Source organism: Aotus nancymaae, unplaced genomic scaffold, assembly GCF_030222135.1.
Source record: "Aotus nancymaae isolate 86718 unplaced genomic scaffold, 86718_ANA_hifiasm-v0.15.2.pri h1tg000076l, whole genome shotgun sequence".
In the NCBI taxonomy this organism is placed as follows: Eukaryota; Metazoa; Chordata; class Mammalia; order Primates; family Aotidae; genus Aotus; species Aotus nancymaae.
Window position 1 is genome coordinate 5,852,706 of NW_026988491.1, and position 27,383 is coordinate 5,880,088.

At 46.8% G+C, this 27,383-nt stretch overlaps 1 protein-coding gene and 1 pseudogene across 1 annotated transcript; one reads left to right on the plus strand and one right to left on the minus strand.

Moving 5' to 3' along the window:
• Positions 1-24,085: 24,085 nt before the first annotated feature.
• On the minus strand, positions 24,086-24,583 carry LOC135271305 (small ribosomal subunit protein eS10-like). The gene has a single exon (XM_064368328.1). It carries the CDS (start codon positions 24,581-24,583, stop codon positions 24,086-24,088), a length of 498 nt encoding a protein of 165 aa, XP_064224398.1.
• An 893-nt stretch (positions 24,584-25,476) lies between these two features.
• Positions 25,477-25,868, plus strand: LOC105730272 (large ribosomal subunit protein eL34-like; annotated as a pseudogene).
• The last annotated feature ends 1,515 nt before the right edge of the window (positions 25,869-27,383 follow it).

Here is a 27,383-nt window from a genome sequence, read left to right on the forward strand (position 1 = left end):
GGCAGGAGAATCGCTTGAACCCAGGAGGGGGAGGTTGCAGTGAGCCAAGATCATGCCATTGCACTCCAGCCTGGGTAATACAGTGAGACTCTGTCTCAAAAAATAAATAAATAAATGAGTCTTTTACAGAACAAAAGTTTTCATTTTGTTGAAGTCCTGTTTATCAATTTTTTTTCTGTTATGGAAAAAAATTTTTCTTTTTGTTATGTCTAAGAACTTTCACAAACCCAAGATCACAATAATCAGGTTGCCCAGGGGGCCCTAGTTGTGGAGTGGGGATCAACTCACTTTTTATTTTTGAGACGGACTCTGGTTCTGTCGCCCAGGCTAGAGTGCGGGGTGCAATCTTGGCTCACTGCAACCTCCGCCTCCTGGATTCAGGTTCCAGCAATTCTCCTGCCTCAGCCTCCTCAGTAGCTGGGATTACAGGCGTGTGCCACCACCACACCTGGCTAATTTTTGTATTTTTAGTAAAAATGGGTTTTCACCATGTTGGTCAGGCTGGTCTCAAACTCTTGACCTCAGGTGATCCGCCAGCCTCGGCCTTCCAAAGTGCTGAAATTACAGGCATGAGCCACGTTGCCTGGCCTCAACTCCCTTTTAAAAATACATATATTAGTCAGGCACATTGGCTCATGCCTGTAATCCCAGCGCTTTGGGAGGCCAAGGCAGGCGATCACATGAGGCCAGGAGTTTGAGACCAGCCTGGCCAACATGGTGAAACCCTATCTCTACTAAAAATACAAAAATTAGCCGGGCATGATGGCACATGTCTGTAATCCCAGCTACTCGGGAGGCTGAGGCACAAGAATCACTTGAACCTGGGAGGTGGAGGTTGCAGTGAGCTGAGATCGCACTACTGCACTCCAGCCTAGGTGACAGAGCCAGACTCTGTCTCAAAATGAACCAAACAAACATATATTAGCAATTTTAACTCATCCTAATAAATGATGGCTACAATGAAATTATGAGTTTGGAGGGTCAGTTTTAAATTTTCCTCTAAGACACATGGAATAATTAATAGGAAAAAATGGTTATCCTCAAAGATCACTGCGTAAACATCTAAGCCCACTTTGGGGAACTGGCCCTATAGCACACTGAAGCTTGGTATGCCTTGTCTGACAATGGGATGAGTAAAAATAAACTCTCAAATGATCAGAGGCCATGTGGTGTTGAGAATGCTCTAGAATGTGTTTTGGATGTTGTCACTTCACCATATTGCAAGCTGAGATGATAGCCAGGTTAAAATTCCGAAAGCAACCTATGTACTCATTAGTGCAGCTGTGGAAGCTGCATGTCTCACCTCAAGCAACAGGCCAAATGCTCACATGCTTGCACAGTGACCTGCTTACATGCTGACCTGCTTATGTGATCATCGGCTGACACACGCATGTCTTGCCCCCTTACCACTTATGTGATTGCCTGCTTACATATGTACTTATTTACAGAATTTCTGTCCAGGTGTGGTGGCTCACACCTGTAATCCCAGCACTTTGAGAGGCCAAGATGGGTGGATCACCTAAGATCAGGAGTTCAAGTCCAGCCTGGCCAACATGGCAAAACCCCATCTCTACTGAAAACACAAAAATTAGCTGGGCATGGTGGCGGGCACCTGTAATCCCAGCTACTCAGGAGTCTGAGGCAAGAGAATTGCCTGAACCCGGCAGGTGGAGATTGCAGTGAGCCAAGATTGTGCCATTGCACTATAACCTGGGTGACAGACTCCATCTCAAAAAAAAAAAAAAAAAGCCGGGTGCAGTGGCTCACGCCTGTAATCCCAGCACTTTGGGAGGTCGAGGCGGGTGGATCATGAGGTCAAGAGATCGAGACTATCCTGGTCAACATGGTGAAACCCCCGTTTCTACTAAAAATACAAAAAATTAGCTGGGCATGGTGGCGCGTGCCTGTAATCCCAGCTACTCAGGAGGCTGAGGCAGGAGAATTGCCTGAACCCAGGGGGCGGAGGTTGTAGTGAGCCGAGATCGTGCCATTGCACTCCAGCCTGGGTAACAAGAGCGAAACTCTGTCTCAAAAAAAAAAAAAAAAAAAACAACAGAATTTCTATCTACACAATTACATACCCCTGACCTGGCTGTATGCTTACCCACTTACACATTTACACATTCACCTGTCTGTATATTTCCCTGCTTACTTGTTGCATGCTTACCTCCTTATACATGTCCCTTTTACATCACTCTCACATATTAGCACAATTACATGCTTACTTGTTTACTGGTTATCTTGTTACATGCATGCCCTTTTACCTGCTTAGTCCCTTCCATAGTTATACACTTATACTGTTTACACATTTTGACACAATCACACACTCATGGGATTACAAGTTTGCACAACGACATGCTTACCCATTTACAGAGCTCCAGATCTGCCGGGTGCCAGCTGCAAAGACACCAATGGGGAAATGCAAGGGGGTTGGATTTCAGAGAAGGCAGGCTCCTAGTTAGCAATCAGGCCCAGTGTCATCCCTGGCACCTGACTCACACCAGCCTTTTCTTGCAAGAGCCCCTGTCCATGCCTCCAACAGTTGCCAACATATTTCCCAGGATCTGGACGTTTTTGTGGGATTTCTTTTTTTTCTTTGTCCCCACGTATGTCACGTTGGAAGGAAAACAGCCAACACTTGAGGAACTTTCGTATTCACGGCCTTGTGTGTGGCTCTGTGTGCAGATTCTCCTCCCCAGCCTTTGGATGACTAGCCTGATCAGCTTCATGTGGCTCCCTCTGGTGTGAGCCAGAGCTGATTGTCAAATTGGAGGGTGCTGGCTCCAGGGATGACAGGGATCTCCTGCAGGGAAGAACATCCTGAGTGTAGCTGGGGCAGGGTGGGGAAGAGCATTGGATCGAGAGTCCACAGACCTGAATTCAGTATCAGGATGGACCTCTTCGGAGCTGTGCAACCTTGAGGGAGTCACTCTTTCTCTCTGAGTCTCCATGTCTTCATGAGAGAGATGGGTAACTGGGGACATAGGCAGAGACTGGGTCCTTCTGCCTTTATCTTTTTTTGTTTTTTTTAGATGGAGCTTCACTCTTGTCACCCAGGCTGGAGTAGAGTGGTGCAATCTTGGCTCACTGCAACCTCTGCCTCCCATGTTCAAGCAATTCTCCTGCCTCAGCCTCCTAAGTGGCTGGGATTACAGGCATATGCTACCACCACACCCAGCTAATTTTTGTATTTTTAGTAAAGATAGGGTTTTGCCATGTTGACCAGGCTGGTCTCAAACTCCTGGCCTCAGGTGAGCCACCCGCCTTGGCCTCCCAAAGTGCTGGGATTACAGGTGTGAGCCACCACACCCAGCCCTTCTGCCTTTATCGCTATCTCCATGTTCTGGTACACAAAACAGGAAGACCCTCAGTGACTGCTTTTCAGCTGGAATAAGACTTGTCAAGCCATTCTTCATCACTGAACACTAGACAAGTGGCATAAAAGCCAGTGAGCACTGTTCTCAAAATGGGATCTCTCTATCTGCATTAGAATCATTACAGTGCTGGTTAAATAGACTCCTGCACTTGAGGTGGGAGTTTGAGACCAGCCTGACCAACATGGTGAAATCTCATCTCTACTAAAAATATAAAAACCAGGTGGGTGTGGTAGCACACCTGTAGTCCCAGCTACTCAGGAGGCTGAGGCAGGAGAATCACTTGAACCTGGGAGGCAGAGGTTGCAGTGACCCGAGATCACACCACTGCACTCCAACCCTCAGAACAAGACTCCATCAAAAAAAAAAAAAAAAACCAGACTCCTGGTCCCCAGCACCACTGGGGATAGGACCTGAGAGTCAGCAATCTAACAGCTTACATAGGGTCACTTGCCTAGAATGCGAGGCAATTTCTGCAGCTCCCTTTTCTCCATGTGGTGGATTCTTGTTCATCCTTCAAGGTAAACTCCAACACCACCTCCACCACGAAGCACTCCTTGACTGACCTCAGACAGAGCTAATTGCCTCATCCTCTGTGGGCTCATAAGTGAACTATGTTATTCACATTTGTGCCCCCAGCACCTAGCCCAGGACTTAGCCCATAATAGATGCTTATATTTAAAAATAAAATGAGCTGGGACTTAAAAAAATCTAAGGTCGGGAGAGAGATCCAAGACGGCTGATCACTAGCTGCTCGGGATTGTAGCTCCCAGTGAAAGCACAGAGAACGAGAGGACGCCACACTTTCAGACGAATTTTTGTTGCTCACGGACCAAGAGATTCCCAGCGGAGGAGCCCCACAGGTCGCCAGGGTGACTCTTGTGGCTGGCGCGGCGATTTTGCTGGCAGCTTGGCGCGGCAGTTCTTGGTGCAGAGTGAGTGGGACTGATCGATGTTTGGAGCTCCGGGAAGGCAGAGTCGCCTATTCAGCTGATTGAAGGATGGACTCAAGAAGGGAGCCAGACCAGAGATTCCCGGGCAGAAAAGCACTATCAATCTTAACACCACTGTTTTGGCCGGCGCAGTGGATTGCTCAGATTTCGGCGTTGGGAATCAACAAGTTGGATGTCCACTCAGAGACCTAATTAGAAAGTCAGTAATTACAAAGACGACAGATGGATAAATATATAATGAAGGGAAAAAACCAGCCTAAAAAGGCAGAGAATACTCAAAATCAGAATGCCTCTCCCTCTACAGGAGATCACAGTTCCTCATCAGCAATGGAACAAGGCCTGATGGAGAACGAGTGTGTTCCATTAACAGAAGTAGGTTTCAAAAGCTGGATGATAAGAAACTTCTGTGAATTAAAAGAACTTGTTCTAACCCAATGCAAAGAAACTAAGAACTTTGAAGAAAGGTTTGACGAAATGCTAACAAGAATAGACAATTTAGAGAGGAATATAAGTGAATTAATGGAGCTGAAAAACACAACACGAGAACTTCGCAAAGTATGCACAAGTTTTAACAGTCGAATTGATCAAGCAGAAGAAAGGATATCAGAGGTTGAAGACCAACTTAATGAAATGAAACGAAAAGACAAGATTAGAGAAAAAAGGATAAAAAGGAATGAGCAAAGTCTCCAAGAAATATGGGACTATGTGAAAAGACCTAATCTACGTTTGATAGGTGTACCTGAATGTGACAAAGAGAATGAATCCAAGTTGGAAAATACTCTTCAGGATATCATTCAGGAAAACTTTCCCAACCTAGTAAGGCAGGGTAATATTCAACTCCAGGTAATACAGAGAACACCACAAAGATATTCCTCAAGAAGACGAACCCCAAGGCACATAATTGTCAGATTCATTAGGCTTGAAATGAAGGAGAAAATACTAAGGGCAGCCAGAGAGAAAGGTCAGGTCACCCACAAAGGGAAGCCTATCAGACTTACAGCAGATCTCTCAGCAGAAACCCTACAAGCCAGAAAAGAGTGGGGGCCAATATTCGACATCCTTAAAGAAAAGAACTTTCAACCCAGAATTTCATATCCAGCCAAACTAAGCTTTACAAGAGAAGGAAAAATAAAATCTTTTGCGAACAAGCAAGTACTTAGAGACTTCACCACCACCAGGCCTGCTTTACAAGAGCTTCTGAAAGAAGCACTACACATATAAAGGAACAACCAGTATCAGCCTTTCCAAAAATATATCAAAAAGTAAAGAGCATCAACACAAAGAAAAATTTACACCAACTAATGGGCAAAACAGCCAGCTAGCATCAAATGGCAGTATTAAACTCATATATATTATTATTCAAATTGGATAAAAAGCCAAAAGCCCCCTAAAAAAATAAAATAAATAAATAAATTTTTTAAAAAAGCCAAAACCCATCGGTATGCTGCATCCAGACCCATCTCACATGCAACGATACACAAAGACTCAAAACAAAGGGATAGAGGAAGATTTACCAACCAAACAGAGAGCAAAAATAAACAAATAAATAAAAAGGAGTTGCAATTCTCACCTCTGATAAAATAGACTTTAAAGCAACAAAGATCAAAAGAGGCAAAGAAGGACATTACATAATGGTAAAAGGATCAATGCAACAAGAAGAGCTAACGATTCTAAATATACACTCACCAAACACAGGAGCACCCAGATAGATAAGACAAGTTACTTGTAAAGAGACTTAGACTCCTACACAATAATAGTGGGAGACTGTAACATCACATTGTCAATATTAAACAGATCAACGAGACAGAAAATTAACAAGGACATCCAGGACTTGAACTCAGACCCGGAACAAGTAAACTTAATAAACATTTATAGAACTCTCCACTTCAAATACACAAAACATACATTCTTATCAGTACCACATCACACCTGTTCCAAAAGTGACTACATAATTGGAAGTAAATCACTCCTCAGTAATTGCATAGCATTTCATAGGTTTAAATGAAATATTGGTTGGCTGCTTGTTTGTTATTTTCTTCTTTTATTCCTTCCTGTCTGCATCATTAAGCATAATTATTGGCATAAAAGAGGTTTTCAATACCCATTTCTAGACTGCATTCTAGCTTGGGCAATAAAGCAATACTTGCATTCTCTCTCCCTCTTTCTCTTCCTTTTTCTTCCTCTCCTTCATTTTTTTTTTTCTTTCTCTCTTTCTTTCTTCCAAAAAAAAAAATAATACAAAAAGTAGCCTAGTGTGGTGGCACATACCTATAGTCCCAGCTCCTCAGGAGGCTGAGGCAGGAGAATTGCTTGAACCTTGGAGGCGGAGGTTGCAGTGAGCTGAGACCACACCAAGGCACTCCAGCGAGGGTGACAGAGCAAAACTCCATCTCAAAAAAAAAATTCCACCTCCCATCTCTGGCCCACAAAGCCCTTAGTTATCTGATCCTCCCCTTCCTACCTCCCTTCCACACCGCCCAATGCACCTCTCCCTACTCTGCCTCTCATCATCCATGCTCCTACCACAGTGGCCTTCATCTCTGTTCCTTAAACTAGCTAAGCTACATCCAGCTTCTCAGGCTTTGCTGCCTGAAGAAAGTGAAGGGACTCCCCCAGTGATGCTCATTCTCATCATCTCATGTTATTTTTATCATACATGTGTCATTATATGATCATTCCTTTTTTTGCAATGTATTTATGTTCTGTTTCTTCCCAGGAAACATAGTCTGGTGAGAGGAGAGATCTTCGAGTCTCGCTCAGTGTTTCTTAAGCAGGTTTGATTTTTACCCCCAGGGGGCATTTGGCAACATCTGGAGACACTTTGGGCTGACACACCCGGGAGCCGCTACTGGCATCTAGCGAGTAGAGGCCAAAAATGCCACAAAACATCCTGCAATGCACAGAACACCACAAATAATTATCCAGTCTTGAATAACAACAGTGCAACGGTGAAAGTAACCCTGCTCCAACTCGTCCCCGATGCCCCAGCGCCTGGACCGGCGCCTAGCAAATCGTACGTGGCTCAAACTCAAACATTTTTGCTGCATGAACAAATGAAATGTTTGAATTACGTGTTGGATTTAATTTTAACGCTGGAAAGGTCCTTAGAGAGCAGTTGAACCACAAATTTTTATATTCTGCTTCTGGAAGCCTCAGGCTATGGGGCAGAGTTTCAAGAATTCTGCTTGCCAGGAAGAATTTTTAGCTAAATGCTCAAGATGTAAACTTTGGGACTATGGTCTGTTTTATATATTGAGGTCCCAGTAAAATTGTCTGACAAGTTCTACTGCTTAAACAAACCTGACAAACTGTTGTTCCACACCAGCCCCTTCGTTTCACTGAGCTGGAAGTAAGCTCCTGGAGAAGTCGGAGGCCCCTCAATGTCATACGGAGAGCCAGGTTCGGGTCTCCTTGAGCATCCAGCTGGCTTTGGTCACAGACTGGCCATAGCTCTGTGATTCACCAAAGACACAATTTAGGAGTAAGACAATGTGGTATAGCAGTTACTAGCCCAGCTTCAGAGCCAAGATGGAATGGGTTTTCATCCTGGGTCTGCCTCCAACCAGCTGTGTGGTCTTGGAAGTCCACTAACCCTCTCTGAGCCTGTTTCTCCTGAGGATCTGTGAGACGGAGAAAATAATAGTACTCTCCTCATAGGGTTGTGATGCAGATTAAAAGAGTTAGTTGGCCAGGTGCTATGGCTGACACCTGTAGTCCCAGCGCTTTGGGAGACTCAGACAGGAGGTTCACTGGAGCCCAGGAATTTGAGGCTGCAGTGAGCTATGATCACGCCACTGCACTCCAACCTGGGTGACACAAGATTCTGTCTCCGAACAAATAATAATAAGACTGGGTGCGGTAGCTCACGCATATAATCCCAGCACTTTGGGAGACCGATGTGGGCAGATCACCTGAAGCCAGGTGTTTGCGACCAGCCTGGCCAACATGGTGAAACTTCAGCTCTACTAATAATACAAAATTAACCAGGCATGGTGGCTTGTGCCTCTAATCCTAGCTACTCGGGAAGCTGAGGCAGGAGAATTGCTCGGACCCAGGAGGTGATGATTGCAGTGAGCTGAGATTGTGCCACTGCACTCCAGCCTGGGTGACAGAGAGACTCTGTCTCAAAAAATAATAATAAAATTAAAATTAAAAAATAAAATTAGAGTATGTGAAAATGTTTGGAACAGTGTTGAGTGCATAGTCAATGCTATATGTAGGATGATAAATTCTTCCCAATTTGCCTGGGTCCTTCCTGGTTTTAGCACAGAAAATCCTGCATCCCAGAAAATCCCTCAGTCACATAAAGCAGGAAGTTAGTTATTCTAGCTATATGTGCGTAATTGACATGTTTTGTTTAAGAAATGGGATCTTGCTCTGTGGGCCAGGCTGGAGTACAGTACTACAATCATAGCTTACTGTAGCCTCGAATTCTTGGGCTCAAGGAATCCTTCCACCTCAGCCTCCTGAATAGTTGGGACTTGTATGGTTTGTTCTTGCCGAGTTTAAAACGAAGAAACTGAGGCCAGCACAAGAAGATCCAATGCGAGGGGTTTATTCAGCTCCCAGGCGAGGTTCTGCGGTCCGACAGGAAGGGCCGGAGAAGTCACACAGACTCCTCTCAGACGTGGGGTTTTATAGGGAGTGGAGACGTTTGATTGGTTGTGCCCAAGGTGAGTGGGGCCCAGATGGGACAAAATGGTAGGCGGGGAGTTCCTGGTGGGGCTTTTTTCCGGGCTCCTGGTGAGGGCGGGGTGTGTGTCTGAGCTCCCGGTGAGGGAGGGGGGTGTGTCCAAGCTCCCGGCGAGGGAAGAGGGGGTGTGCGTCTGTGCTCCCAGTGAGGCAACCGGCCTTACAGGACTACAGGTACCATGTCCAGCTAATTTTTTTTAGAGAGATAGGGTCTCGCTATGTTGCCCAGGCTAGTCTTGAACCCCTGGCCAAAAGCAATCCTCCTGCCTCACCCTCCCAAAGTGCTGGGATTCCAGGCATTGAGCCACCACACCAGGCCTGATTTTTTTAAACAAAACTGTCTACATAACTGATCAGTAAATGTCTCTATTAATGTTGTTTGATTTTTCATTACTTGGTATTTTTCATGAAGGAAGGGTTACTGACCAATTAATCACACAGATGAGAGAGCAGGGAATATCTTTAACCTACTTTCCAATAATGAAGTTGGTCATTTTCTTTCTTTCTTTCTTTCTCTCTCTTTTTTTTTTTTTGAGACAGAGTCTTGCTCAGTCGCTCCGGCTAGAGTGCAATGGCACGATCTTGGCTCACTGCAAACTCCGCCTCCTGGGTTCAAGCATTCTCCAGCCTCAGCCTCCTAAGTAGCTAGGATTATAGGCACCTGCCACCAGGCAGTCCCGGCTAATTTTTTTTGGTATTTTTAGTAGAGATGGGGTTTCACCATCTTGGCCAGGCTAATATCGAACTCCTGACCTCGTGATCCGCCCACCTCCGCCTCCCAAAGTGCTGGGATTACAGGCGTGAGCCACTGTGCCCACCTGAAATTGGTCATTTTCTATCCATTCACGCAAGGAGGCACACAGCACCTCTATTTGGAAAACACTTTCTTAGCAGTTGGTTTGCTACTAGATGGCCTCAAACAAGAGAATACTTGTTTCTTTTTTCAAAAAGTCTACCTTTCAAATAATTACCCACTTCAGACTGAATTTTCCCCAGTAAGATAGAATCTTACGCTTGAGAGAGGTTGAGGAAATGTTTAATCCAACCATGACATTTCCCAGATGGGACAACTGAGACCCAGAGAAAGCTACTAATTCTCAGGGGTTACACAGCAGCAGAGGATGGCTCTGAGACTCAGGGCCAGGGTTTGAACTCCTAGGCCAGGGCTTTTTCAGGGGTTCTCAAACTGGGTTCCACACCCAGTGGCAGGTTTCCCAGAGAAGTGGGTAGTGAGGGAACGAGAGGGAAGCTATGCCACTGGCAACCCCTACCCCTCCTCCTTCCATCCCACAAGCTCCACTTTGACGTTTAGTACATCGACCTTCAACTTAAGGAGCCTCTGTCTGCAAAAGGGTTCATCTCTGGAAAAACTATTTTTTGAAAGCCACTCAATTATGTCATAGGAGTTACACATTTTCTTCCCTGGAAAACTTTTGTTCCCATGGAGAAAACTTAACTTTTTCTTTGAACCACATTCTCCCCCTCTCTAATGGATTTTTACGTTTGGAAAAAGAGAGGCAAGCTTGCCAGCGGTTCAACTGAAAGGCTCATTCACTGCAGGAGAGCTGGGTGAGTCAGGGCGTCAGTAACAACTGGCCCAGATGTGAAATCTCATGCTCATTGCTTAGAAAAATGTTTAGAAAAATGCTGCTGTTTGGGATCACTGGACGGAAGCTGCATGAGGGCCCAGGAGAGCCCCAGAGTCGACCGTTCCAAGAAAGCAGGATGGAGTGGGGAAAAGGGTGGTGAGACCATCTAGAACCCAAGTCAAAGCAGTGCAGGGAGCTGCTGGTGAGATATGCCTTTCCCCCAAGTGTGTCATTTTAAGCTGAAACAGACAAGATTCAAAGCCACTAAAACATCCAGGGTGGGCCCCCAAAGTGGGAGAAAGACAAGAAACGCAGTGAAGCCAAGTGCACGGCCTTTGTCCCTAGGGATCCTTGGCTTTCCCTGGAGTGAGTCTAGGCTTAAAGGAAGGGCCAGGAGGCACAAGCTGATTCCCTAAAGCAAAAGGGTGAAAGCCTGGACTTGCTACTCAATGGAACTGGATTTGAATCCCAGCTCAGCTACTCACAAGCTGTGCAACCTTGGGCAAGTTTTCCAACCTCTCTGAGCATCCTTTTCTCATTGGTAATATGTAGATTGTCATGGTACCTACCTTATAGGGTAGTGAAGGGCTGGAAAATAGAAGAGTACTGCTCCTTACAATGATCCTGTGCCAAGGAAATAGTTGTAGCCACTAATTTTTTTTTGTTTTTAGAGACAGGGTATTACTCTGTCACCCAGGCTGGAGTGCAGTGATGCCACCACAGCTTATTGCAGCCTCAAACTCCTGGGCTCAAGTGATCCTCCCACCTCAGCCTCCTGAGTACCTCGGACTACAGGTGCACCACCATATCCTGCTAATTTTTATTTTTTGTAGAGATGGCGGGGGCGGGGCAGTGGGTCTCACTATGTTGCTCAGGCTGGTCTTAAACTCATGGCCTCAAGCAATCCTCCCACTTCGCCTCCCAGAGTGTTGAGATAACAATTGTGAGCCACCACACCTGGCCTTCTCACCATGCTTTATTAGCGAGTAGTAACTGGTCCCTAACTGTGTACACCGAGCCCAAGCTCCTCCCCACAGGCCTGCTCAGCCTCTGTTTACCAGAGATTCTCCCTGATACTGAGGGATGTTTAAAGTAGGGCTGACACAATTCAATGTGGAGCCACAATATATTTAGGTCAGAGGACACCCTGGGATGCTCAGTCTTTGACATAGGTGGCTGTGTTTGGCCAGCTGCCAGCACACAGTAGGGGCTCAAGAAATATGAATGAGTGACTCCATGGAAAAAAATTAAAGACTGAATGTCGATGAATGTCTCCTTCTGGATGGTGAAAAAAAAAAAAAAAACCTCAGGCCAGGTGCGGTGGCTCACGCCTATAATCCTAGCACTTTGGGAGGCCAAGGCGGGCAGATCGTGAGGTCAAGAGATCGAGACCATCCTGGCCAACATGGTGAAACCCCATCTCTACTAAAAATACAAAAAAATAGCTGGATGTGGTGGCAGGCACCTGTAGTCCCAGCTACTCGGGAGGCTGAGGCAGGAGAATCGCTTGAACCCAGGAGGCAGAGGTTGCAGTGAGCCAAGATCACATCACTGCACTCCAGCCTGGGCAACAAGAGCGAGACTCCATCTAAAAAAAAAAAAAATTTCAAGAAAAGGCAAATCTGTATAGACGGAAGGTAGATTAGGGTGCCTGGGACTGGGGTGGGAGTGAGAATTGACTCGAAAATGGTTATTTATTTTGGAGGTTGGAAATGCTCTGAATGTTCTAAAACTCAATGGTGGTAGTGATTGTACAACTTTATACATTTACTAAAAAAATCACTGAACTATGTATTCACAATGAATGAACTATATATCAATTACATCTCAATGAAACAGCTTTTGTTATTATTATGTGTGTGTGTGGTTTTTTGTTTTTTTTTGCTTTTTTATTTTCCTTTAAGAATTAGCCAGTAAATTATTGTTTTTTTGAAATGGGTTCTCGCTCTGTTGCCCAGGCTGTAATGCAGTGGCAGGATCTCAACTCACTGCAACCTCCACTTCCCAGGCTCAAGTGATCCTCCCAACTCAGCCTCCCGTGTAACTGGGACCACACATGTGCACCATCATGCCAGGCTAATTTCTGTATTTTTTGTAGTGACGGGGTTTCACCGTGTTGCCTAGACTTGTCTGGAATTCCTGAGCTCAGGTGATCCACCCACTTAGGCCTCCCAAAGTACTGAAATTACAGGCATGAGCCTCTGCATCCAGCCAAAACAGTTTTGTGAAAAAGAGATTGAGACTATATGTGATGGCTCATGCCTGTAATCCCTGCTACTTAGGAGGCTGAGACAGAAGAATTACTTGAACCCGGGAGGCGGAGGTTGCAGTGAGCTGAGATCGCAGCACTGCACTCCAGCAGAGCGAGACTACATCTCAAAAAATAAATAAAAAATACAAAATCAAAAATTAGCTGAGCATGGTGGCACATGCCTGTAATCCCAGCTACTTGGGAGGCTGAGACAGGAGAATCGCTTGAACCCAGGAGGCGGAGGTTGCAGTGAGCTGAGGCCATGTCACTGCACTCCAGCCTGGGCCACAAAGAGAGCCTTTGTATCTAAAAAAAAAAAAAAAAAAAGAAAAAAGTTAAAAAAGAGATTGATATGGAAAAGAATAAGACATTAAGTGAAAAAAAAGTACGATACCAAACAAAATATACCATAATTTCTATTTATGTAAAAAATAAAAACCTCCATGAGAACATAAGTACATATATGAATAAATGCAGAGAACTCGTCTTGAAATGTACCCCATACTTTTGGGGAAGGAAGCAAGAATGGGTGGCTGGAAAGGAGAACTTTTACTTTACAGTGAAAGTTAATTCTTTGGGTAATTTTTTAAATTTTAAATAAAAATCAAGCCCAAAAGAAGAGGCTGGGTGCTGTGGCTCATGCCTGTAATCCCAACACTCTGGGGGCCAAGCTGGGCAGATTGCTTGAGTCCAGGAGTTCAAGACCAACCAGGGCAACATGGCGACACCCCATCTCTTAAAAAAAAAATTAAAAATTAGGAAAGAAAAATATGCAAAAGATAGCAGTAGAGACAGCACCTTCTTTTGTAATTATTGGGCCCGCGCATTTAGGGAATTAGTATTTTTAATAAGTAAAAATGTGGCTGGGCTTGGTGGCTCACACCTGTAATCCCAGCACTTCGGGAAGCCAAGGTGGGTGGACCAGAGGTCAGGAGTTCAAGACCAGCCTGACCAATATGGTGAAACCCCAATTCTACTAAAGATACAAAATTAGCCGGGCGTGGTGGTGTGTGCCTGTAATCCCAGCTATGCAGGAGGTGGAGGCAGGAGAATTGCTTGAACTTGGGAGGTTGAGGCAGGAGAATTGCTCGAACCTGGGAGGTGGAAGTTGCAGTGAGCCAAGATTGTGCCACTGCACTCCAGCCTGGTGACAGACCGAGACTCCATCTCAAAAAATAATAATAATAATAATAATGTGTGGTTGTGTCTAGTCTTAGGAAGGAGTTAAAGAATGATCTAGTTCAGCACATTTATTCCGTAGGTGAGGAAACTGAGGCCCAGGGAGGGGCTGGGGCCTGTTCAGTGCCAGAGCTCATTGGGCCTGGGCTGAAGTCCAGGTCTCAGAGTGCTCTGCCCCCGCACTGCACTCTGCACGAATTGTTTCATGTCTCCAGGAAAGCGGAGTTTATAAATTTGGCCACATTTTGGAGCAACAGAGCCATAAATGGACATGACTGAGGGAGGCTGGGAGGTACCTGACCTTTGAGGCTGGGGGCGGGGATGGGAAGAGAGGACAGGGTGGGCAGGCTCAGCCACAGCCCAGATTCCTGTATCCAGGGGAAAATAATATCAGAGAAAGGAGCCGGTGCAGGGGGAGGCCGAAGTGAAGCTGGTGAATGTGGAGGGTCAGGCCAACCAGGTCCAAACACCAGCCCCCACACACACCATCTACAGAAGGCAAGTGCCTTCACCTCTCTGAGTTTCAGTGGTCACCAAACCTAGTGAATGGCAAGAACATGTGGCAAGTGTGTGAAAATGCAGGTGGCCAGGCCCCAACTCCAACTTACGCAGAAGCAGACTCTTCTAGGATGGGGCTGGGATACTCTGATGTAGCTAGAGAACTGGAGTTCAGGAGTCAGTGACATTCAGGCACTTCAAACAGGCTTTACAAACCATTTTGTTTTGTTTCAGTTTGTTTGTTTGTTTGGTTTTTGGTTTTTGTGTGCTTTTTCTTTTTTGGGAGGGAATCTTGCTCTGTCACTCAGGCTGGAGTGCAGTGGCACAATCTCAGCTCATTACAACCTCCACCTCCCAGGTTCAAGTAATTCTCCTGCCTCAGACCCCCAAGTAGCTGGGATTACAGGCGCCCACCACCACGCCCAGTTAATTTTTGTATTTTTAGTAAAGATGAGATTTCACCACGTTGCCCAGGCTGGTCTTGAACTCCTGACCTTGGGTGATCCACTTGCCTCAGTCTCCCAAAGTGCTGGGATTACAGGTGTGAGCCACCGCACTCAGCCTCCAGTTTTTTTTGTCTGTTTGTTTGTTTTTTGAGACAAGGTCTCACTCTGTCACCCAGGCTAGAGTACAGTGGCTCAATCACACCTCACTGCAGCCTTGACCTCCCAGGCTCAAGTGGTCCTCCTGCCTCAGGCTCCCCAGTAGTTAGGACTATAGGCACACACCACCACGCCTGGCTAATTTTTTTTTTATTAGATATTGCATCTCACTATGCTGTCTAGCTTGGTCTTGAACTTCTGAGCTCAAGCGATCCTCCCACCCCAGTGTTGGTTGGGATTACAGGCGTGAGCCACTGCACCTAGCCCCAAAACCATTATTTTGATTTGACTCTGTTGCCTATATATGGAAATCCAGACTGCATAGCATGGCATTCAGGACTTTACAGCAACCCCTTGAACAACTTCACACACTACCCGACCATCCTTCATCCCTCCATTCCTTCAACAAGCACATGTAGAGTGTCTTCTCTGCAGCCCCAGATAAAACCCAGTCTCTGCCCTCCCTGGGGGTCCTAAGTGGAAATACATTAAATTCCACACCCCAAGATTCTCTTGTTTTTCCCAAACACTTTCTCACTCACACCTCTGAACCCCACTTGTATGGGTGACAACCTACAACAATCTCCTCCCACCCAAAGCTTTCCTGGTTCTCTGCACCCGCTGGCTGAATCACCACTTACCGTGGGGTCTACCCTTCTCATGAGTGAGTGAGTGAGTGAGTGAATGAACGAATCCTGACTGATTCCCCTCGGGGCCCTAGCACTCAGTTTGTGGCCAATCATGTTTGTTGAAATACAATGGAATCTGGATTTTCTGAGCCAGTTTTGACCTGAATGCAACAACCACTGAAAAACATTGTCAGTCAACAAACATTTATTGAGTAGCTACTATATGCCTGGCACATGGAAACAAAGCAGATCATTCTAGATATAGTAAGAGTTATGAGTGCTATGGGAGAGAGACTGAGTGGTGTTGTTTCATATGGAGTGGTCAGGGAAGCCCCTTGGAGGAGATGGCATTTGAGCTGGAGACCGGAAGACTGAGACAGGCGGCCTGCAGAGCCCTGGAAGGGTGACTTGATTGGGGTTTGAGCAGAGCTCTCAGACTTCTGGGTGGTGAACGGAAGTGGGGTGGGGGCAGTGGCCGGAGCCAAGTGACATGATGACATGTGGAGGGGTGGGGCCCATCCACATGACGAAAGACACCACAGGGGGGCTCTGCTGCTTGGGTGGGATCACTGGCCTTCTTCCAAGCTTTAGATTCTTTGATCCTGTGAGCCTTATCTGTGTTTTAAACACACACACAGAAGCAAGCAAAGAAAACAACACCCCCCACCCCCAGAGCCTCAGAAGTTGGCTAAAGCCCACAGGCTTGTTTGTTTGTTTTGTAAAAAATATGTTTTCCACTGAATCTTCAGTTTTTTGTTTCCAGCAGCTGGCATCCACCCAAGAGAACAAGTTAGCTGGGACAAACGGGGCTTCCGTCCCTCTGTCATTGTCCTCTGGATCGCAGCTCATGGCTGCTAAGAGGGCCATTTCCTGTGGCCAAGAGGCAGGGGCGAGAAGGTGAAGTGTAGGGGCCAGGCCTTCCCACGGATGCAGCTGGGTTGGCTGCATTTCCCCAGAGGACACTGCTCCGGGGGAGGGGGTGGGGCAGGAGAAAGGCAGCCCCTGAGGTCAGGCTTGCAGCTCTGGCCCAGCAGTTCAATATTAAGTCAGTTACTCCAGATTTAACAACACCACGGGGCAAGGCTCCGCGGCTAGCCCTCAAGAAGAGCCTATTGCACTGGTATTGGAAACTCATTTGTTTTGTTTGTTTGTTTTGAGACAGAGTCTCGCTCTGTCACCCAAGCCGGGGTACAGTGGCGTGATCTCGGCTCACTGTGCCTCCCTGTTCAAGCGATTCTTGTTGCCTCAGCCCCCCAAGTAGATGGAATTACAGGCTTGCACTACCACGCCTGGCTAATTTTTGTATTTTTAGTAGAGACAGGGTTTCTCTATGTTGGCCAGGCTGGTCTTGAACTCCCAACCTCAGGTGATCTGCTCGCCTCAGCCTCCCAAAGTGCTGGGATTACAGGTGTGAGCCACCACGCCTAACCTGGAAAGTCATTTGTGTAGGATGAGCGGTACCCAGCCCATACACAAGATGGTAGGGGCACATGATTTGAAAATCCATCAAATTCAGGCCACATGACCTGAGAATGAGGTGAGACTGAGCTATGTCTGGAAGACAGAAAAGCCCTCCCCCACTATAGGCCAGAGAAGGGGGCTCCAGGCATGGGACCACTGAATTCCATGTCTCTGCAAGCCACACATACGCCCACATTCTGTTGAATTTCTAGGCTCAGCCCCTCCTGGTTATAATCTGGTTTCTCGAACTGGCTCTCTGTTCCCAGAAAGAGGAGGAAGGGTGTCAGGGCAGTGTTCAGCCCATATCCATCCAAATCCTCACACACACCGATCTGGTTTGTCTGTATCCCCGCCCAAATCTCAACTTGAATTATATCGCGCAGAATTCCCAGGTGTTGTGGGAGGGACCCAGTAGGAGGTAATTGAATCGTAGAAGGTAATTGAATCATGGGAGCCAGGCTTTCCTATGCTATTCTCGCGGTAGTGAATAAGTCTCACGAGATCTGATGGGTTTATCAGGGGTTTCTGCTTTTGCTTTTTCCTCATTCTCTCTTGCTGCCGCCGGGTAAGAAGCGTCTTTCGCCTTCTGCCCTGATTCTGAGGCCTTCCCCAGCCATGTGGAACTGTAAGTCCAATTAAATCTCTTTTTCTTCCCAGTCTGGGGTATGTCTTTATCAGCAGCCCGAAAACACACCTGTGAGTCTTGCATCAAGATCATGCGCCTTCCTCTCAGGCCATTCACTCTCGCTCACAACCTCCAGTCACCATGGCCGGCTTCAGGCTCTTCCTTCCTGCCTTAGTGCCTTTGCCCATGACTTCCTCTGCCTGGATCACAAGTCAAAGTGCTCAAGACACCCTAAACTTTTCGTCTCAGAGCTAACTCCCAACTGACAATAGTGATTTGTGTCGTCATTCACATGATGTTGTCTTCCTCCAAAGCACCATTGAAGACGTTCCACACGTGGCCTCCAAGGTCACCATAGAGAAAAAGCAAGCCAGAAACAGTGGCTCACACTTATAGTCCCAACTATTTGGAAGGCCAAGGCAGGAGGATTGCTGGAGCAGAGGAGTTCAAGAGCAGCCTAAAAAACATAGTGGGACTTTGTCTCTACAAAAAAAAAATAAAGAATAAAAAAAAATAGCCAGGTGTGGTGGTGCACACCTGTTGCCCAGCTACTCAAGAGGCTGAGGCTGGAGGATCGATTGAACCTGGGATGATCACTTGAGCCCGGGTGGTGGAGGCTGCAGTGAGCCATGATCATGCCACTGCACTCCAGCCTGGGTAACAGAGTGGGACGCTATCTCAAAAAAAATTGAAAAGAGAGAAAAAGCAAAAGGAAATGAGTGGTTGGTTTTTATGGACCAAACCAGAAAACGGCGCATGTCCCTTCTGCTCACATTTCATTGGCTAGAATCAGTCACATGGCTCCCCTTAAACACAAGGGAGGCTGTGAAATGTGGTCTAGTACAGTGTTGAAGAGGAGGATATGGACCATAGTGGGGTAAGGTGGTTCCCCAAAATGAGAAGAAAGGGGTGATGAGGGCCTGAACAGGCAAAAGGCCTGCTATGCACTGCACATGACCTCCATAACCCCACCCAGGGAGGGGAAGGCATGTCTCCTGGGCCTCTGTCTGCCTTTTCCTGTGGATGGAAAACTCATTAGTGGTCAGCCTCTGGAGCGGACACCGCCCATATTCCCCTGATGATACCTCTACCCATCAAAGATTTCTTTTTTTTTTCTTTTTTTTTTTGAGACAGAATTTTGCTCTTGTTGCCCAGGCTGGAGCGCAATGACGCGATCTCTGCTCACCACAACTTCTGCCTCCTGGGTTCAAGCGATTCTCCTGCCTCAGCCTCCTGAGTGGCTGGGATTACAGGCATGAACCACCATGCCCAGCTAATTTTGTATTTTTAGTAGAGACAGGGTTTCTCCGTGTTGGTCAGGCTTGTCTCCAACTCCTGACCTCAGGTGATCCACCCACATCAGCCTCCCAAAGTATTGAGATTACAGGCGTGAGCCACCACGCCCAGTAAAGACTTCTTACTGTGAATGTAACTCCTTGACTGTATTGCTCTGTCCTCAAGAGCAAATGTGGGCCTGTCCTCAGGCAAGCAGGAAGGGTGAGTTCTAGAAGCATCCCTAAAGCAGTGAAGGATGAGAAGTTGGTGGCTAGATACTCCAGCTGCCTTGCTCCTTGGTTGGGGTGACTGTCTCTGAGCATTCCCTAGTGGGTTGAGCTCCAGTTGCCTATTAAAATATGCTTCCTTTACTGGCTGCTTTCCTTTTACCGTCTCACCTCCCCACTCCCCTGCAGGGGACTCCCTGGGATCACCTCCCAGACAGATCACTTGAACTTAAATATTTGTCTTAGGGCCTCCTTCAGGGAGGACCCAAACAAAGGCAGCTCCCCAAGGGACAGTGACATGGACTCTTCTCCCCTGCCTCCTGTCTTGTGCTTCATGCGTGTGTGATCATTCTTTTTTTTTTGAGACAGGGTCCCGCTCTGTTGTTCAGGCTGGAGTGCAGCGGTGAGATCTCGGCTCACTGCAGCCTCGAATTCCTGGGCTGAAGCAATCCTCCCATCTTAGCCTTTTGAGTAGCTGGGACTACAGGCATGTGCCACCACACCTGGCTAATTTTTTGTATTTTTTATAGAGACGGGGTCTTCCTGTGTTGCCCAGGCTGGTCTCAAACTCCTGGGCTCAAGCAACTGGCCTGCCTTGGCCTTCCAAAGTACTAGGGTCACAGGGGAGAGCCACTGTGCCTTGCCAATCATTCTTTTTTAATAGTGTTTAGAAACACACAAAACACATGTCAGTGGGTTGGTCATCTTGGCTAGAACTGCTGCAGACTTACCAGGGAGAGGAACTCACGCACTTGGGGAAAAAAAAAAAGCCTTGGAGGATTTATCTACTCATCCTGTTTCTTTCCCACACACAGGAAATCCTGGGCGGGCAGAACTTCCTGACCCAGGGGGAGCTGGTAGCAGCATTGGGTCAAGAATCGCCTCCTCCTGAAAGGAAATGTTTGGGTCATCTGAGGGAATCCTCGCAGCCTGGAGAAAGGGAAAGTTCAAAGTTCTGGGTTCTAGTTTCTACTATGCCACTGGTCTCCTATGCTATTCTAGGCTGTGCCTTCCCCTCCCTTGGGCCTTAGATTCCCAACTGTGAAGTACAGAGATAGAATAAATGTGCTCTGGGGTATCTTAGAATTGCTATATTCTGGCCAGGTATGGTGGCTCATGCCTATAATCGCAGCACTTTGGGAGGCTGGGGTTACTAATCTCAAACTTTCTGTGGGTCAGATTGGGAATGGTTTAGTTAGTAGTTCTGGCTCAGAATCTCTGAGTTAATTTGTGCCCAGGTTTTAATTTATAAAGGTGACTAATTGTCGACACAGAGAGTCAATGCCATTGAAAGAAAAGTTTAATGTGACTTACAGTTCCCTAGAAATCAGAGGTGTAGCGCCAGGCGCGGTGGCTCACACCTGTGATTCCAGCACTTTGGGAGACCAAGGCAGACAGATCACGGGGTCAGGAGTTCAAGACCAGCCTGGCCAAGATGGTGAAACCCCGTCTCTACTAAAATTACAAAAATTAGCCGGGCACAGTGGCAGGCACCTGTAATCCCAGCTACTCAGGAGGCTGAGGCAGGAGAATCGCTTGAACCTGGGCGGCAGAGGTTGCAGTGAGCTGAGATTGCACCACTGCACTCCAGCCTGGGCGACAGAGTTGAGACTCCGTCTCCAAAAAAAAAAAAAGAAAGAAATCAGAGTTACAGCAGGCCACGCGGGGCCTCAGGGGTAAGCACTAGTGTAGGTCAAGAGGCAGAAAGGAGTAAGGAGAAGGCATAGCCACAGTTTATTGTGGTTTCCATGGAAAAGGCAAGGCAGGGTGTGGTAAACAGTTTAGGACTGGCTAGTTTGAATAACTCCAGAGAGTTTTGGGGAATAGGGGCTGTCCCTAGTTGCCCAGTACCTGGCCCTAGATTGATTTAGGGCAGGGCATATGAGAATTAGATAAAGGAGGTTGAGGGTATGTACTTGAAATTCACTGGTTTGAGTATAAAAGGTGGGCTCACTGACAAGTTACTCAATGGCTCTAGAAATTAGCCCTAAGAGCAGCAGTCTCTCTCCAGCCGGAAAGCCCTCCTGCAAAGATGTCAAAAACAACATGAAACATGAGAAAATGTCAGTGTGACATAGATTTAATATAAACAGTGGTACATTAATACTCACAAATAGACCAAAAGGAGTCCCACATGGGCTATTTTTATTCCTTAAAATACACATACAGAAACATACACACTCCAAGAAAATGAAAAATGGTGGGGGGTGGTGGCTCACACCTCTAATCCCAGTACTTATGGAGGTCAAGGCAGGAATATCACTTGAGCCTGGGAGTTCAAGACCAGTCTGGACAACATAGGGAGACCCCATCTCTACAAAAAAAAAAATTCAAGCTGGGTGTAGTGGTCACATCTGTAATTTTAACATTTTGGGAGGCCAAAGCAGATGAATCACCTGAGGTCAGGAGTTCAAAACCAGCCCGGCCAACATGGTGAAATTCCATATCTACTAAAATACAAAAATTAGCCGAACTGTCAGGCCAGTGGCTCACACCTATAATCCCAGCACTTTGGGAGGCCGAGGAAGGTGGATCACGAAGTCAAGAGATCCAGACCATCCTGGCCAACATGATGAAACCCTGTCTCTACTAAAAATTCAAAAATTATCTGGGCATGGTATTGAGTGCCTGTAGTCCCAGCTACTCAGGAGGCTAAGGCAGGAGAATTGCTTGAACCTGGGAGGCGGAGGTTGCAGTGAGCCGAGATCTCGCCATTGCACTCCAACCTGGCAACAGAGCAAGACTCCATCTCAAAAAAAAAAAAAAAAGAAATTAGCTGGGCGTGGTAGTAGGTATCTGTAATTCCAGCTACTTGGGAGGCTGAGGCAGGAGAATCACTTGAACCTGGAGGTGGAGGTTGCAGTAAGCTGAGATTGTGCCATTGCATGCCATCCTGGGTGACAAGAGCAAAAACACGAAAAAAAAAAATTTTTTTTTTTAATTAGCCAGACATGGGGGCAGGTGCAGTGGCTCATGTCTGTAATTCCAGCACTTTGGGAGGCCAAGGCAGGTAGATCAGACTCTGAGGTCTAGAGTTCAAGACCAGCCTGACCAACATGGCAAAACCCCATCTCTACTAAAAATACAAAAATTAGCCAGGCCTAGTGGCATACATCTGTAATCCCAGCTACTTGGGAGGGAACGTTTCTGAGGAACAAGAATCGCTTGAACCCAGGAGGTGGAGGTTGCAGTGAGCCAAGATCACACTACTGCACTCCAATCTGGCTGTCAGAGTGGAAACTCCGTCTCAAAAAAAAAAAAAAAATTGGCTGGGCACAGTGGCTCACACCTGTAATCCCAGCACTTTGGGAGGCTGAGGTGGACGGATCACAAGGTCAGGAGATCGAGACCATCCTGGCTAACACAGTGAAACCCTGTATCTACTAAAAAATAAAAACAAATAAAAAAAATTAGCCAGGTGTGGTGGCAAGAGCCTATAGTCCCAGCTACTTGGGAGGCTGAGGCAGGAGAATCACTTGAATGCGGGAGGTGGAAGTTGCAGTGACCCAAGATTGTGCCACTGCACTCTAGCCTGGGCGACAGAGTGATAGTCCGTCTCAAAAAAAAAAGATTAACCAGGCATGGAGGTGCATGCCTATAGTTCCAGCTACTTGGGAGGCTGACAGGAGGATCACTTGAGCCCCAGAATTCCAGGCTTCAGTAAGCCATGATCATGCCACTGCACTCCAGCCTGGGCAACAGAGCAAGACTCTGTCTCTTTAAAAAAAAAAAAAGAAGAAGAAGCCAGGCACAATGGTTCACACCTGTAATCCCAGCACTTTGGGAGGTCAAGGCAGGCAAATCACGAGGTCAGGAGTTCAAGACCAGCCTGACCAACATGGTGAAACCCCTTTCTACTAAAAATACAAAATGTTGCCGGGCGGGTGGCACATGCCTGTAATCCCAGCTACTCAGGAGGTTGAGGCAGGAGAATAGCTTGAACCCGGGAGGCGGAGGTTGCAGTGAGCCGAAATCGTGCTACTGCACACCAGCCTGGGTGATAGAGTGAGAAGCTGTCTCAAAAAAAAAAAAAGAAAGAAAGAGAAAGAGAAAACGAAGGGAGGAAGGAGGAAGGGAGTGAAGGAGGGAAGGAAGGAGGGAAGGAGGGGGAGGGAGGGAATAAAAAATATGATTAATACAGGTGTATCTCTGGTTTATGCTGTTGTAAGAATGTTGGCCCACGCTGTAGTCATTCAAAGACGTGACTGGATCTAGAGCCACTTTGAAGGTGGCTCACTCCCATGCCTGACAAGCCAGGGCTAGTTGTTTATGAGAGGGAGGACTTGGTTTCTCCCCATGCAGGCCTCCCCATAGGGCTACTGAGTGTCCTCACAACATGGCAGCAGGCTTCCTCTAGAATGAGTAATTTAAGAGAGCAAGGCAGAAACAACAATGGTTTTTATAAGCTTTCCTCAGAAGTCACTCTTTGAAATGAATCACAAAGTCCAGCCTACTTTCTTTCTTTTTTTTTCCCAGTCATTCTGTCACCAGACTGGAGTGCTATGGTGCGACCTTGGCTCACTGCAACCTCCACCTCCCAGGTTCAAGCGATTCCTCTGCCTCAGCCTCCCGAGTAGCTGGGATTACAGGCACCCACCACCACACCCTGCTAATTTTTATTTTACTTATTTATTTTTTATTTTTATTTTTTAATTTTTTAAATTATTTATTTATTTATTTATTTTAGCTGTAAGTTTATTCAATGTAAAATAATCCTCATCCTCTCCAATTTACTGAGGTGGCTGACCACGTCCACGACCAAATCCGCCTCTAAACTGGAATTCGGTTGCTGACCCAGACCCCGCCTCAGCTTTCTTGTCGGCACCAGGTGGTACAGCACTCCGTCTGTAGGTATCTCTGTCAGCTTCCCCTCTTGTGAGTCTTGCAGGTTGCTCACCTTCCAGACCTTTAGGCCGAGGCCTGCCTGTCTCTGGACGGCTGCAGTGTAGGGTAGCAGGCACGATCTCTGGGGGCAGATGGAGGTAATCACGGAGATACTGGATACCCTCATTGGTAAGGTACCAGTAGAAATGTCTCCAGGCAAACTGTTCCTTCACGTAGCCTCGGGACTTGAGAGACTGCATGGCCTTCATGACATGAAGGTTGGGCACGTTCTTGTCTGCCAGCTCCGGGTGCTTAGGCATATGGGCATCCTTCTTGGCCACCATGACTCCCTCCTTAAAAAGGAGCTCATAAATGGCAATCCGGTTCTTCTTAGGCATCAACATCTCGACGGCTGTAGGGTCCGGGGCCGGGGCTATAATTTTTTATTTTTATAGAGACAGGGTTTCACCATGTTGGCCAGGATGGTCTCGATCTCTTGACCTTGTGACCCACCCGCCTTGGCCTCCCAAAGTGCCTCGGCTTTATTTTACTTATTTATTTTATTTTATTTTATTTTATTTTATTTTTTGAGATGGAGTTTTGCTCTTCTTGCCCAGGCTGGAGTACAATGGTGCAATCTCAGCTCACGGCAACCTCACCTCCAGGGTTCAAGCGAATCTCCTGCCTCAGCTTTCCAAGTAGCTGGGATTACAGGCAAGCACCACCACACCTAATTTTGTATTTTTAGTAGAGATGGGGTTTCTCCGTGTTGGTCAGGCTGGTCTCTAACTCCTGACCTCAGGTGATCTGCCTGCCTCATCCTCCTAAAGTGCTGGGATTACAGGTGTGAGCCACCGCGCCCAGCCATGTCCAGACTGCTTTCAAGGGGAGGGGATGAGTCTCCACCTATTGAAAGGAGCAGTGTCAAGGAACTTGCAGGCATATCTTAAAACCATCAGATCTGCTGGGCCTAGTGGCTCATGCCTGTAATCCTAGCACTTTGGGAGACCACGGCATGGGGATTACTTGAAGCCAGCAATTTGAGACCAGCCTGGGCAACATAGTTAGATCCCTTCTCTATGAAATTTTTTTTTTTTTATATTAGCCAGGTGTGGTGTCATGCCCCTGTTGTCCCAGCTACCGGGGAAGCTGAGATGGGAGGATCTCAGCCAAGAGTTCAAGACTGCCATGAGCTATGATCACATCACTGCACTCCAGCCTGGGTAACAGAGTGAGACCTTGTCTCTAAAATAATAATAGTGCTCTCTTCCGGGGACGTTGTGTGCAGGCACTCAGAATGGTCCAGCGTTTGACATACCGACATAGGCTTTCCTACAATACCGCCTCTAACAAAACTAGGCTGTCCTGGACCCCTGGTAATAGAATTGTTTACCTTTATACCAAGAAGGTTGGGAAAGCACCAAAATAAGCATGTGGTTTGTGCCCAGGCAGGCTTCGAGGGGTTCGTGCTGTAAGACCTAAAGTTCTTATGAGATTGTCCAAAACAAAGAAACATGTCAGCAGGGCCTATGGTGGTTCTATGTGTGCTAAATGTGTTCATGACAGGATCAAGTGTGCTTTCCTTATTGAGGAGCAGAAAATCATTGTGAAAGTGTTGAAGGCGCAAGCACAGAGTCAGAAAGCTAAATAAAAAATGAAACTTTGAGTAATAAAAATGAAAAGACTTGCTGTAAATAAATAAATATATAAATAAATTAAAATAAAACAATAATAGTAACCATCAGATCATTTCTTACTACAAGGGAGTCAGGGAAAACAACGGAGAGCAGGATTGTCATGACTAGCTTGGACTAATCATAGTTCATCACCTGGGATACACTGCCACCCCAGATAGAAATCAGGGCTCAGTTATCAAGGAAGGAGAAGGAAGGTTAATGGGGAGGCAGTCAAGGGTATCTGCCACAGTCAGAATGATACAGGGGAAAGAAAATAGGTTGCCTGATGAATGTATATCCTGATATTCCATGGGACATAAACTAAAACATTGTTTATCTGAACTCAAATTTAACTAGGTGTTGTATATTTACATTGGCTCAATTTAGTATCCCTAGCTGAGAAACGTCAGTGGCCACTGTGGGAAGCCAGTAAGGGCTGTGACTTCTTTGGAAAGGGAAACAAAAGAAGACCTGGGATGATCTGGGGAGGAGACGCAAGCCGTTGGGTCAGAAAAAAAGGAGGTGGCCAGGCACAGTTGCTCAGGCCTGTAATCCCAACACTTTGGGAGGCCAAGGTGGGCAGATCACTTGAGTCCAGGAGTTCAAGACTAGCCTGGGCAATGTGGCAAAACCCAATCTGTACTAAAAACACAAAACCTAGCTGGGTGTGGTGGCACATGCCTATAGTCCCAGCTACTCTGGAAGCCGAGGTGGGAGCATCCCCTGAGCTTGAGAGGTAAAGGCTGCAGTGGGCTGTGACACAACAGCACTCCAGCCTGGGCAAAGAACGAGACTCAGTCTCAAGAAAAAAAAAAGAGTGGATATCTTTTTTTTTAATTTTTATTTATTTACTTATTTATTTATTTTTAAAAGACGGGGTTTCACCATGTTGGTCAGGCTGGTCTTGAACTCCTGACCTCAGGTGATCCGCTCACCTCGGTCTCCCAGAGTGCTAGGATTACAGGTGTGAGCCACCGCGCCTGGCCATCTTTTTTTTTTTTTCTAAATGGAGTCTCACTCTGTTGCCAGGCTGGAGTACAGTGGTGCAATCTCGGCTCACTGCAACCTCAACCTCCCTGGTTCAAGCAAATCTCCTGCCTCAGCCTCCTGAGTAGCTGGGATTACAGGAGCCCACCACCAGGCCCAGCTAATTTTTTTATTTTTATTAGAGACGGGGTTTTGCCATGTTGGCCAGGCTGGTCTCAAACTCCTGACCTCAAGTGATCCACCTGCCTCAGCCTCCCAAAGATCTGGGATTACAGGTGTGAGCCACTATGCCCAGACCCCCTGCTTTTTTATTTTTGGAGATGGGGTCTCACTCTGTCTCCCAGGCTGGAGTGTAATAGCCAATCATGGCTCACTGCAGCCTCAACCTCCCAGACTCAGGTGATCCTTCTACCTCAGCCCCCTGAGGAGTAGCCAGGACCATGGGCACCCATCACCATGCCCGGCTAATTTTTTAAAAATTTCTGGGCTGGAAGCAGTGGCTTATGCCCATAATCCCAGCACTTTGGGAGGCCGAGGTGGG

Coding starts and splice junctions, on each gene's coding strand:
- LOC135271305 (XM_064368328.1), bottom strand. CDS start 24,583: ATGTTGATGCCTAAGAAGAACCGGATTGCCATTTATGAGCTCCTTTTT.